The sequence below is a fragment of the Terrapene carolina genome, unplaced genomic scaffold (assembly GCF_002925995.2).
Source record: "Terrapene carolina triunguis isolate 2854851 unplaced genomic scaffold, T_m_triunguis-2.0 Scaffold233, whole genome shotgun sequence".
NCBI lineage: Eukaryota > Metazoa > Chordata > Testudines > Emydidae > Terrapene > Terrapene triunguis.
Genome location: NW_020664584.1, coordinates 11,434,945 through 11,447,894, shown reverse-complemented (window position 1 = coordinate 11,447,894; position 12,950 = coordinate 11,434,945). Strand labels below are relative to the sequence as shown.

General features: G+C 42.4%; 1 protein-coding gene across 4 annotated transcripts in view; it reads left to right on the top strand.

Annotated features, from left to right (window-relative positions):
- The window catches only part of PHF20 (PHD finger protein 20), a 153,219-nt gene extending 147,152 nt beyond the window's left edge, over positions 1-6,067 (top strand). For all 4 annotated transcript variants that reach the window (XM_026656850.1, XM_026656848.1, XM_026656849.1 and 1 more), the window contains 2 exons: positions 2,191-2,374; positions 3,242-6,067. In XM_026656850.1, coding sequence (XP_026512635.1) covers positions 2,191-2,374; positions 3,242-3,384 — 327 coding nt within the window. In that variant the 3' untranslated portion in view covers positions 3,385-6,067. The remainder of the gene's footprint in view (positions 1-2,190; positions 2,375-3,241) is intronic.
- The last annotated feature ends 6,883 nt before the right edge of the window (positions 6,068-12,950 follow it).

The window sequence follows — 12,950 nt, the reverse complement described above, 5'->3', positions numbered from 1 at the left end:
TTTTTTTTTTTTTTTAAATCCCACTTCTGTCCTGCCCCGCAATACCCACTCTATTTTTATCCTGCTCCAGCTATTATAGTAGCAGGTCCTGTGGGACCTGCAGGATCCCAGTTTCTTTGTGCCCCTCAGAGAACCTCTGGCATGCCCCCCAATTTGTGCACCACTAGTCAAGGTTTATAATGGGTTTAGGGAATCTCTACCCCACTCCAATTTGGGACCTTAACGTAGTAATTAAATACTTCATGAGACTCTGATTTGAAACAATGGCAACCAGTTCTCTGCTCTCCTTATCTATGAAGACTGCCTTTTTATCTCATCAGCCTATAGGACTGGAGAGAATGAAGCCTTGATAGCAGATCTCCCCCTTCCCTTCCCTCCAGTATTCTGAAAGGATGAAGTCTCTGTGCCCAAACCCTAAATTCTTACCTAAGATACTATCAGTGTTTCATCTTAACCAGTCCATTCATCCACCATTTTTTTTTCCAAAACCCCGCAAGTCTCTGCAGGAGAAATACTATCATATCTTGGTTGTTCAAAGAGCATTGGCTTTCTACTTATATAGAATCAATCAATTACAATAGTCACCTAGACTGTTCATCTCCATCACAGATAGATCCCATGGGTCCTCGATCTCTGCTCAGAGGCTGTCAATGTGGATCTCTGGGTGTATTATCACTTGTTATGAGGCAACCAGCATTTCATCCCCCCTCCAAAGGGTGATAGCACACTCTACCAGAACCTAAGCAACATCTTCAGCATTATCCAAGAATGTGCCAGTATCTGAAATATGTATGGCCGCTACATGGGCTTCAGTACATACGTTTTCTAATCATTATGCCTTGATCCACGCCTTCTGATCCAATGTGGCGGTTTGTAAATGCACTACTTTCTTCAGTACTGGACTCAGTCCCAAACCTCCTGTATCCCCCTGTGGGGATACTGCTTGGGAGTCACCTGAAGTGGAGCACCCTTCGGGATGCTACTCAGAGAAGAAGAGGTTACTCACCTTGTGCAGTAGTTGCAGTTCTTCGACGTGTCCCCCTATGGATGTTCAACTACCCGCCCTCCTTCCCTCCTGCTTTAGACTATTCTATATAGAATATTTGGGTGGATAAGAAACTGAGGACCATTGACTTGCATATCACTGGATAGCCTCGGTGTGTGGCACAAGGAGGTAGAGGATGCATCACAGGTTGAATGGACACTGCTAATGGAAAATCTCCAATCAAGGGCTCAAGAGGTTCATGTGCACCTGAAGGGGAGCACCCATAGGGGGACACATCTCGAAGAACTGCAGTTACAGCACAAGGTGAGTAACCATTTCTTACTGCTTGCTATGGCCCATACATCTCAAACTGGAGAAGCGCTCAGGATCCAGAATGGAAAGCTTATTACCAGATTTCCTTGCTGGGACTGAGCTGCTTTATGTGAGATAAGTGCTTTCCGTATCTGAACAATTGGCTTTCTCCGGGGACCATATGGACATTAAACACAAGCTACTTAGGTGTTACTATTAGATTACATTTAATCTGCTAATAAAGATTGTGTTTCCATACAGTTTTTGAAAACGGTAATCTGGGGGCGAGAGGAGAAGGAAGGGGTGTTGCTAACCCTGGAACTTTGTGAATTAGTCTAAACTGCGTCCATTACTAGCCAGAAGGATAGTGCAACCAAAATATTGACTGCAGAAGAGGTCAGTCCCAGACAGGAAATCAAGAAACAAATCTACTGTTTAAACAGTCTCTGTTTCTGCAGTGTCAGACTCACATTCTTTTGCTTTTGAGTATTTTGTTTTTCGTTTTAAATGTTGTTGGTGTTTTTGTGCCTCATCCAAGAGTGTGAAGCTGAAGCAGCATCTTTGTTGCTGGTAAAGAGTTTTTTAAAATTCTTATTAGTGGACAACTGGAGTATAGAGACTTTTTAATCTTCGTGTTTCATATTATTGAACTATCTCTGCATTTTGATGGGCTAACAACAGCTGTTAGCCAACAAGGATTCTCAGACTAGTTGAGAAATAATACAATAATTCTGCAAATCATAAACACAGCAAAAAAAAATGTAGGGAACTGGATAACTGGGGAGAAACTGTACCATTAGCTTCAGTAACTCTAGAGATCCATGCAGCCTGATTGGCTGTCTGAAGTATTTCCATTTCACTATGATAAATACTAACTTATGTACCTTTGTCAGGTAAGAGAATGTGTATCTAAGAAAATCCCTTCAGAGGAAGCTATTGAAATGAAACTGCTGGAAAAAGACAAGGAAGGAGTTGTGAACTCTCAGCTGCAGTGGCAACTTAACCTTCTAGCCCACGTTGAATCTCTACAAGATGAAGTTACACACAGGATGGATTTCATTGAGAAAGAACTGGATGGTAAATTAAATGTATTTTCTTTCACTGGTTAAACAGCATGTACATTTTTGTCCCATTCAGATTATGCTGTTTCTCTCCTAAATGCATTGTCTTGAGATCTGTATCCTATTTCTGCAGATCTACAAAGATACCAGCATCATTTTTATCAAATAGCTATCTGTAATAATTGAAAGTTGTGTTTTTAGGAGTAAATTTGGTTTTGATATAGTCACTGGAACTGCCCTTCAGGTAGTTGAAGGCTGCTATCAAATCCCCCCTCACTCTTCTCTTTTGCAAACTAAATAAGTCCAGTTCACTCAGCCTCGCTTAATAAATCATGTGCCCCAGCCCCCTAATCATTTTTGTTGCCCTCCGCTGGACTCTCTCCAATTTGTACACATCCTTTCTGTTGCGGGGGGCCCAAAACGGGACGCAGTACTCCAAATGTGGCCTCACCAGTGCCAAATAGAGGAGAATAATCACTTCCCGCGATCTGGGGCACTCCGCTTGATACTGGCTGTCAACTAGACATTGAGCCATTGATCACTACCCGTTGAGCCCGACGATCTAGCCAGCTTTCTGTCCACCTTATAGTCCATTTATCCAATCCATACTTCTTTAACTTGCCTTGCAGAGATGTTTTTTGCCTTACAGAGATGAACACATTGATTTAAGCACATGGTAGCTCTGTAAATTACCAAACACTATTTGAGAAGTTTTGTTTTCTGATTTCTAAAATATGGTATATGTTAAAATTACTGTAGTTTGTCTTTCAAAATATATTTATTTCAAGAACTCTTAGTTTTATGGTTTTGGAAATATATATGTATATATTTGTCAGCTAATCACAATAGCGAATAGTATTAACTTTTTCTATTTCTTTTGCAGTTTTAGAGAGCTGGTTGGATTACACAGGAGAGCTGGAGCCACCTGAACCACTAGCTAGACTTCCACAACTCAAACATTGTATAAAACAGCTTATTACGGACCTAGGCAAGGTGCAACAAATTGCTCTTTGCTGCTCAACATGAGACTAGAGAGCTCTTGAAATTGCTGTTGAATATGAACGCGGAGTGTTTGACACAAACAGCTCTATATATTTAAATGAAATTAGCATGCTGATTGCATGTGATGCAGACTGACTTCAGGGATTTGTGAAGAAGTATGACTGTTCTGAAAGCAGTAACAAGGTTATTCTTATCTTGATCTTTTGGGGGTTTACTAGGCAATTTTAACAATATGGAAGGGGATTTTACTCTTGTATTCAAGGGTAGGAGCAGACTGACAAATTATACTCTTAGATTTTCATTCCTTACGACAAGTTGTTGAATGAAATAAACTTTTTGCATAATGAAACTGACTTAAAATTGTGCCACTGAAGATAAAACAGAGTTCTAAGAGCCAAAAATGTTTAGTTGACGAAGGTTGTAAATTATGTTCTACAGAGTTTATTTAAATGACTTGTATACCAGGTCAGGTCATGCTTTATTCCTACTGGTTTATGCACAGTACAGTATTTAATCAATAGGCGACGTTATAACAATTTTCAAGCATAGCAAATATGAATGTCCATCTTTAATTGTTAACTCTTACATGGAGGTTTGCAAGTAATACTGGCCTAAAACCCCACTACTGTTAATTTAAATAGAGATAGCAGAAGGTCACAGTTGGGTTGCATTTAGTTTCATAGTAAATGATTGTTTTCCATATTTATCATGTCACCATCACATGACTCTACGGTACTGGGGAAATCCATTTACATTGTGCTTCTTGTGCATTCTTGAACTTTTAAATTTGGCCATACTGTGCCTCCTTGAACTAGTGCTACTGGTTCACCTTTGTGACAGTACACAGTGATATGTCTAAAAGATGGGATATGTACCAGAAGTTCCAAACTTAAGATCTGTAGTTTTCTATCCATTTGTTAATTGCCATTCCGGTTATATTTTGAAATGTAGACTTTTTTTCAATACTCTAAACATGCTCATTGTAAAGACTTATTATGAATGTGTGGTTTTGGGAATCAGTTTATTTTATGTTTGTTTAAATAAAGCCTCAAAAGCAATGCCTGAGGTACTGTCCTCACAGTGAGGTGGTATGTTAAATAGTATATGTTCTCAGTCTCTTTTTATACTTTGTTTTAATTTTCTAGTTTGTATTATTTTGTGAGATCAAGATGAAAATGCTGCTTAAGTTGAAGATACATTTTATATATATAGTACCTTTTGAAACATTGATGTATTGTATTTGATATGTTACAAGCCTTTTACGTGCGGCTCATATCTCCATAAATAATGGTTGTGATTTTTTTTTTCTTCCCAAATATTGCTGAGTGTAACTTCACTGTGGAAAAGGGTAAATTGTTTCTGCATTGAGAGAGTGTCCTGAAAAAGCAGAATTTTTCTGTTATCTTGATCTCTCTTACAGTTCTATTTGTGATGGTACCACCAAAGGGTTAAAATTAAAGCACAGTTGTAATCAAAAGACCCAGAAGTGTACAAGTTGTTAATTATGGATATATGAATCTGTAAAGTTTATATGCTGCAAAGAATAATGATTTACTATGTAAACTTGAAATATCCACTATCATAGGAATAACAATATCTACAATTAATATTTTGATCAGTTTAGTTCATTCAGAAAATGGAATAACTAGGCTACTCAAGGTAGTAGTTAAGGCTTTTATGCCAAGACTCATTTCAGGGAATAATTTATGTCGTACCATTTTATGGCACTAGTTGATATATAATGAATTTGACATATGTACAGCAGGAAAATAAACTTATTTTGCTGTAACACAGTTGGAATAAAGCTTACATTATCTTAAATGTCACTTCGCTTTCTAAAGGTAAAAACAAATGCTTAAACATGTCATTCCTCTTAATGACATCTGAATTATGAGTAACACGCTGTGTAGCTCTAGAACAGACAGCAGTAACCAAATGATAAGGGTATCCAAACAAGGGTTTTAAACAACAGCTGTGAAGTTTTTATCAGATTACTGTTTTACCAGTAAATTATTCCCTGTTTGAAATCTGTATAATGAGCACTCCGACTGGAAAATAATTAAATACAAGTACATTAACAAATCAACTTTGTTACAGTTTAAAGCAATGGAGAGGTTAATTCCCAAGTTTTTCTCTCCAGAAATGGAAATTTTCCCTTTGCAAGTAACTGGTTTTGGAGCGTTCATTTTAAGTTTGCTTTGCCAGTTTATTTTTTCTCATGGCAAAGAAAATTCCACTTGGTGAATAGCAATACTGAAGGTTTTGTTTTCCTTTAGCAGAATGATTATACAATAGGGAACCCCTTGCTGATGAAACAGATCTGGATGACTGAAAATATTTATTTGAAATAGGTTAGTGCTTTTCACATTCAGGAAAGGTTCTGTATTGTGCCCTGCCTGAATTGTTTTGTCCCTATTTTTATAAGTTTCCACATTTGTAGCTCTCCTTATTCTTGACCAACACTATTTTGGTCTGGCAAATCACTTTTTGTTGTTTCTTTAAATCACTGTTAAGTGAACGCAACATGGAGCCTTGATAAAATGAGCAAACATTGCACTGTGGATACATAAGTATATATGTCTTTGTTTATGCACTATTAGAACTGAGGGCGTTGTATATAGAATTTTGCTTTGGAGCAATATTTGCAAAACTTGAAAACTTCTGTATCTTGGTGTTTGGAATAAATAAATAGGTTTTTGTTGGTTAAGTCTTAGTAAAGTCTATTTCTGTTTCAGTTTAATGATATTGAAACTAATTATACATTTAAAAGGTTATTTTTGTACTTTAGAGAGACGAGATTGGTGAGTTAATACCTTTTATTGGACCCATTTCTGTTAGTGAGAGACGCAAGCTCTGAAGCTTACATAGAGCTCTTCTAAGGGTACGTCTACACTTACCGGAGGGTCCGACGGCAGGCAATCGATGTTCTGGGATCGATCCTGGAAGTGCTCGCCGTCGACGCCGGTACTCCAGCTCGGCGAGAGGAGTACGCGGCATCGACGGGGGAGCCTTCCTGCCGCGTCTGGACCCGCGGTAAGTTCGGACTAAGGTACTTGGAATTCAGCTACGTTATTAACGTAGCTGAATTTGCGTACCTTAGTCCGAAGTGGGGGGTAGTGTGGACCAGGCCTAAGTTAGATACTGTAGTTCAGCAGTAATAATACTGACCCAGTACTCACTAGATTGATCAGTTCCTCAAAAATGTCATGTATAAGAATTCCCAATGAATAAACTGACCTTTTCTCTGCATGTAGTGCTTAAAGTGGAATATTTTATAATTTTTTAATTTAAAACCCCACCAAAATTAACAGGATACATGTGTATGCTTAAAAAAAAAAAAACCTGTATAATATTAAACCAAATATTTATAAAGAAGTTCCTTCATCACTTACCAATCAAAGCCTGAATGCAAGATTTGAAGTTTCTCCCGCATGAGTTCATAGCATCACAAATATGTCTGTCATTGTAAAGAATGCAGCAGGAGAAACACGGAACACTGGACTTGAGCCTCAACTGATCAGGGTGGATTGATTTAAAACAAAGTGATTTAAATCGCCAGTTTTAATCATTATTTAAATCACTATGCAGGAAACCTTGGTTTAAATAATCAATTTTAATCTTGTTTTCCATTTGTACTTTCTGTTTACCTAAAAAGAGGTCAATTCTCATTGGCTAGTAACCATTAAAACCTGTTGATTTGCAGCTAAATACAGCCTTTGCAGTACTGGGCTTATTTATTCTGAAGAAGAGAAGAGTTGAGGGGGGATTTGATAGCAGCCTTCAACCACCTGAAGGGGGGTTCCAAAGAGGATGGAGCTCGGCTGTTCTCAGTGGTGGCGGATGACAGAACAAGGAGCAATGGTCTCAAGTTGCAGTGGGAGAGGTCTAGGTTGGATATTAGGAAAAACTATTTCACTAGGAGGGTGGTGAAGCCCTGGAATGGGTTACCTAGGGAGGTGGTGGAATCTCCATCCTTAGAGGTTTTTAAGGCCCGGCTTAACAAAGCCCTGGCTGGGATGATTTAATTGGGGTTGGTCCTGCTTTGAGCTGGGGGTTGGACTAGATGACCTCCTGAGGTCTCTTCCAACCCTAATCTTCTGTGATTCTAAATTTGGTACATTTTTGCTAAACAAGAGGATATACTATGTCTACGTAAGTTTCATTTAAGCAACTATGTATAGCTTAATACATATTTATTCCGATTCTTAATCTTTACATTTTTATGGATAGAAAATGCTGAATGATACATTTTTCATTTATCAGATGAAGAAATTTTTTACTCATGATTTGTTTCAAGCTGCATTTGGATGGAAATTTCTGCTGTTGTGCTTCTTAAATTAAATTCCATTTTTTTTATTAGTGTTATAAGCCTACCTCTTAAATGTGCGGGATACACTTATTTTTTAAGTTTATCAAAACATGTTTTGCATTTAAAACCAACTGGTTTAACAAACAAACAGGAACTATTATCTGTACTTAGCGAATTGAGCTGATTGTCTCTGTTCACCCATGCCCTTCAACATTTTAGAATTGGTAGATCTCATCTTCTTGTATCTTCTTGTTTTTATTCCTAGATTAGAAGAGGAAAAGAAGCTTACCTGCTTTTGCATCTTCCAGTTAGTTTCTTAACTTCAGATGAATTAGGCACTGAACTGAACTAGTTGAATAAATTGAAATGAAGGAAATATTCTCTCTGCAACCGAAGAAGAGGCTAGTGCTGTCAAAAGCTGATGTAGCATTTCAGCAAACTGATTCCAGCTGCTTAGCCAGTGATTTCACCAGTTCAGTGTAGTCTGACTTTCTTTAAAACTTCAGCAAATATGTAATATTTGTAATACATGTAAAACATGCAATATTTAATATTTTTATTTAATTTACATATTTTAATAGATTATAGTAAGTTTAGGCCTTGACATAGGTTGTCATAATTTCAAATGTAAGTTTAAATAGGCTTATTTTTAAAAGAAAAATCTATTTAATTTACATTTTAAAATCTAATTTTAATAGGTTTCTATCCATCCCAAGAAGTCGTTCAGTTATCCAGGGGTGGTGGGTTGACAGTGGTATTAGCCCTCATGCAAAGGTGTGGGGAATGAAATGTAGTTGCCCCAGCTCTCCCTTGGCCTGTGAATGCTCCAGGAAAGAGAGGAACACCTTCCTGGCCCAAAATTCTTAAACAGCAACCACCCAATTGTTGTGTCTGGAAATGACCAAGTGTGCATGTGAGCTTCCTATCCTACCCAAAGCAGGCATCCCCTTCCCCACCCTCCAAAGTAGGGCTTGGGGAAGAGCATACAGAAAAGCTTCCTTTGAAGCAGCATATGAAATGAAGTGAAACGGACTCTACACAAAGTGCTGCCGTATGTACCAAACAAACTGAAATGTTGGAGAAAAACATTTTTCTGTCTCTGTAACAGGATTTTATGGCTCGCTTGTAATGAGCAAGTACACCATTTTCAGACGGAAAAGTAGTTTTATGGTTAACTGGGTCCAAATGACATAAAAGAGTTAGTTGGTAAGTGTAAAATAAGTTTGGAAAGGCTGCACTGGAAGAGGAGAGAATTTTAAGATTCCAGGATTGTCTCTCACTGTCACGCTGAAGCCTAGAATGTCTGAGTCACTGTGAAGCTATGGGGTTTGTCTACACTTACCTGGGGATTGACACATTGGCGGACAATTTAGAGGGTCTAGTGAAGACTCCACTGGATCGAGAAGAGTAAGGGGAGTCGATGGGAGAGCGTCTCCCATCAACATCACGTAGTGTGGACCCTGCGGCAAGTAGATCTAAGCTACGTTGACATAAGTTACGCTATTCGCATAACTCAAATTGCATAGCTTAGATTAACTTTTCTGTGTAGTGTAGACAAGGCCATGGAAACGGCTATATGGGTGATTGAGAGCTCATTTCGTTTAGAATGTTACCAGATTCAGTCATCAATGGATTTTGTGGTCTGTTACTGTCCAATTTTCACTTTATGAATTATAGTTATGTGACAGCATGGGCTACTGGAGGGTATGTTATGCCAAGAGTTCCAGACCATTGTCATATCAGAGTTAACTCACCCAATTACCATCCTTACTCAGCAGCTAATTTGCATGCAGCAGTTCATTGGTTGTATGAGGGAAACTGCACAGATGGTGGATTACTTGGCGCATCTGCCACAATTCTTCAAAACCACAACAACACGACCAGCACACACAATTACCCAAACGTGCACAGCCCTTCACTGCAGCATATACCCGTCATTTGCTATCCACACAAAACACCCATCTCCTAGTACACACACTAACCCTAAACAAAGGGTGACCAGATGTCCTGTTTTTAAAGGGACAGTCACGTATTTAAGCCCTCCTGCAGGTGTCCTAACTTTTTCTTAAAAACAGGCAAATTGTCCCATGTTTTCTCTCTCCCCCCATCACTGCTGGTGGGTCCTGCTGCTGTCCAGATCCCTGCTTGCCAGCCACCCGCCCACCAGCAGTGAGTGGGGGGGGGGGGGAGGAGGGTCGTCGATGGGGATGGGTGTGCAAGGCTGCTGACGGGGCGAAGTTGCAGCAGGTATGGCCCCCCGTTCCCCCTGCTTGTCCATCAGCACAGCCCCCACTTTATGCCGACTCTTGGCCAGCAGGGCCCTAACCCCGTCCCATTTCCGGCCAGCACTGGCTGCGAGTTGTGGTGGCTAGTGAGTGAGCGCAGGCGCCAGGCAGCAGCTAGTTACTTTTTGCCTCCGCTGCCCATCCATTGGCCCTTTATATACTCCCCCTCTCGCTATCTTCTCCCTGCTTTATCCCTTCGTACCCAGCCCCACTGCTCCTACAGATCCTCCCCACCACCCCGGTGAGGCGTATACTGCTCCCAGTGCTGTGCGGAGAGCCAGCCCCTAGTTGGAGCGCTCAGCTCACCAACAGCATGGCCAGCAGGCTCCTTCCTTCTCCCTCCCCCCGGCTGGGCTGCGCCCTGGGAAAGCCCAAGATCCTCTGGCCCGGGACGCTGGCCAGGAGGAGCCAAGCCCTGCATGTGCCAAAGCCCCGAACAGTGCTGGCACAGGGAATCCTCTCTGCCCCTCAGCTAAGCTCTGGAGTGGGGGGAAGCTATTTCCAGCCTGTTCATGCCCCAAACCTGCAGACTCCAGGCGCAGGGACTTAGCATCCTCTTTACCCTCCCTCTGCCCTGCCCTGGGTCCTGCCCCCAGGGAGCATGGGGCTGCTGTGTCCCATAGGCACTCTCCCCTGCAGTCAGGTTCCCTTGGCCCTGGTGCACCATGCATCTTTAGGGCTTAACCCCTTCCTGCCCAGGTGCTGTAGCCAGGGGACAGGAGGCGGCTGGTTTATGTTGGTGGCCAGCACCAGCTTGGAGGTGTTAGCTGCTTTTCTACACTGTGCGGGCAGGAAGGGACAAGCTGCTTCCAGCCATGGGGGGGGTGGGAAAGATGAGCTCTGCAAAGAGACAGGCTACGTCATCCCTCCCCCCCCCACCTGTGGCTAGAAATAGCTCCCATCCCTTCCCTCACGCGCAGTGCCAAAAGGCTGCTGCTGGCCACGTTCTGGTGTGAACCCTGGCAGAAATCTGGGGGGAGGAGGGGCATGTGACCCAGCATGGACCCTTTCCCCCCACATGTTGCCTCGGGAAGACGCGGTACCAGGAGAGGCGGGTCCGTCCCAGGGGCCCAGCCTGGCATGGAGGGTGGAGAGCACCAGGGAGGATTGGGTAGGTTGGTCACCCTTCCACCCCGCCATGTGAGAGAGGTGTACGGGAGTCTGTCTCTCTCTCACCTCTCCCTATCTGTGGGAGGGTGGTGGGGTGAGTGCATCACCCCCTCTGTGAACCCTAAAGCCTTAAAGATAAGGTAAATAAAAAGAATCCACCTATGCAGTATTGCTTGTTAATGGGGCTCAGTCAACTTGATGTTAATTTGAATGTTTATATTGTATAGTTCTGATTGCTGTTGAACTCACTTGAATATGAGTAATTTTACCAGGTGTCCCATATGCAGCATAGGGAAATATGGTCACCCTACCCCAAATTCATACGGCCCTTCAAAGCAGCGCACACCCCCTCATTTACCACCTGCACAAATCAGCACAGATCTCCCAGCACAAACCACACACAACACAGAATCCCCCAGTACAACTCCCCAGACACACAACCAACACACAACCCAAACACAAATAGCCTCTCACTGCAGTGCAAACCATTTGCCACCCATACAAATCCACACAACTCTCCCAGCACAACACAATCCACACCCAAAACAGAACCAGAATACACAATCCCAAACACACAGCCTCTGACTGCAGTACACTCCTATCATTTGCCACCCATATAAATCAATGCACACGTTTGCCCACCCTTATACTGACTATAAAACCATGGTTTTGGGTCATGACTAGTGTTGTAATCAGAGTTCTACTGTGCTTGATGCTGCACACACAATTTTCTCCTCTTTGATCAGCACTTTGCTCTCCATTCCTATGTGGCATGCTACTCTGAGCAGTGGTGGGAGAACAGCATTCCCACGACAGGAAAGAATGTTTATGCAAAGAGACGTGAGACAAAGGAAATAAGACAGGAGCCTCCCGGGGTGCTCTAATTATACAAATAGTAGAAACTAGAAGAGGTAACAGAACGGAGAGAGATGGAGAAAATCCACCTTCCCAGAAATTTTTCAATTTCATACTGAGTGTCCTGCTGAGGCATTGGGTAGGGCGAACATATCTTAACAGCATAGTAAGAAAAAGGGAGCATAGGCAGTGGTATTAAAATGCTTTCAGCCCTCAATCTCCTCACCAAACAGGCTCAAAACCTAAAGCACATTTAGATTCTTCACTTGCTCTTTCTTCTTCTCCTACCTTGCCCACCCAGTTCAATTCTGAGGCACCTGTAACATTTGCTTGCAATTCATGGATTGTAAGGCCAGAAAGAGCCATTCTTCGAGTGCTTGTTCATGTCCATTCAACTTAGGTGTGTGTGCTCACCACATGCACGGGTGCTAGAAGCTTTTCCCTCCGCAATATCTGTAGGGGACCTGCTCCGGCACCACCTGGAGTGGCACATACATGCCTGGGCCTATGGGGTGCCGCCGGTTCCCCCCACCCTCAGTTCTTCGAGTGATTGCTCATGTGTATTCCACAATAGGTGTGCGTGCTCACCACGTGCACCAGTGCTGGAAGTTTTTCCCCTAGCAGTACCCGTAGGGGGGAGTGCCCCCCGCGACCCCTGGAGTGGTGCCTGCCTGGTGCATTATAAGGGGAGCTGCGTGCTCCCCCCCCACCCTCAGTTCCTTCTTGTCGCCAGTGAAGGTGCGTTGGAACTACTCAGCTCCAGCTTTGCTGTAGCTTGTCCCCAGAACTGTTCGTTCAACGTTAGTACCTGTAGTTAGTTGGCTGTTTAGTTAGACAGTGAACCCGGGCCAGGGCATGCTCTTTCAGGCGTTCTGTGCCAAGGAGCAACCTGCATGCAGACTTTTTGCGCTGCTTGGGAGAAACCCATATCAGCGAAAGGTGCAAGATTTGCAAGTCGTTTAAGCCTCGGACCAAAAAAGAAAGGGACGTTGGACTCCGGGCCATCCTGATGGAGTCGGCGCTGACCCCGA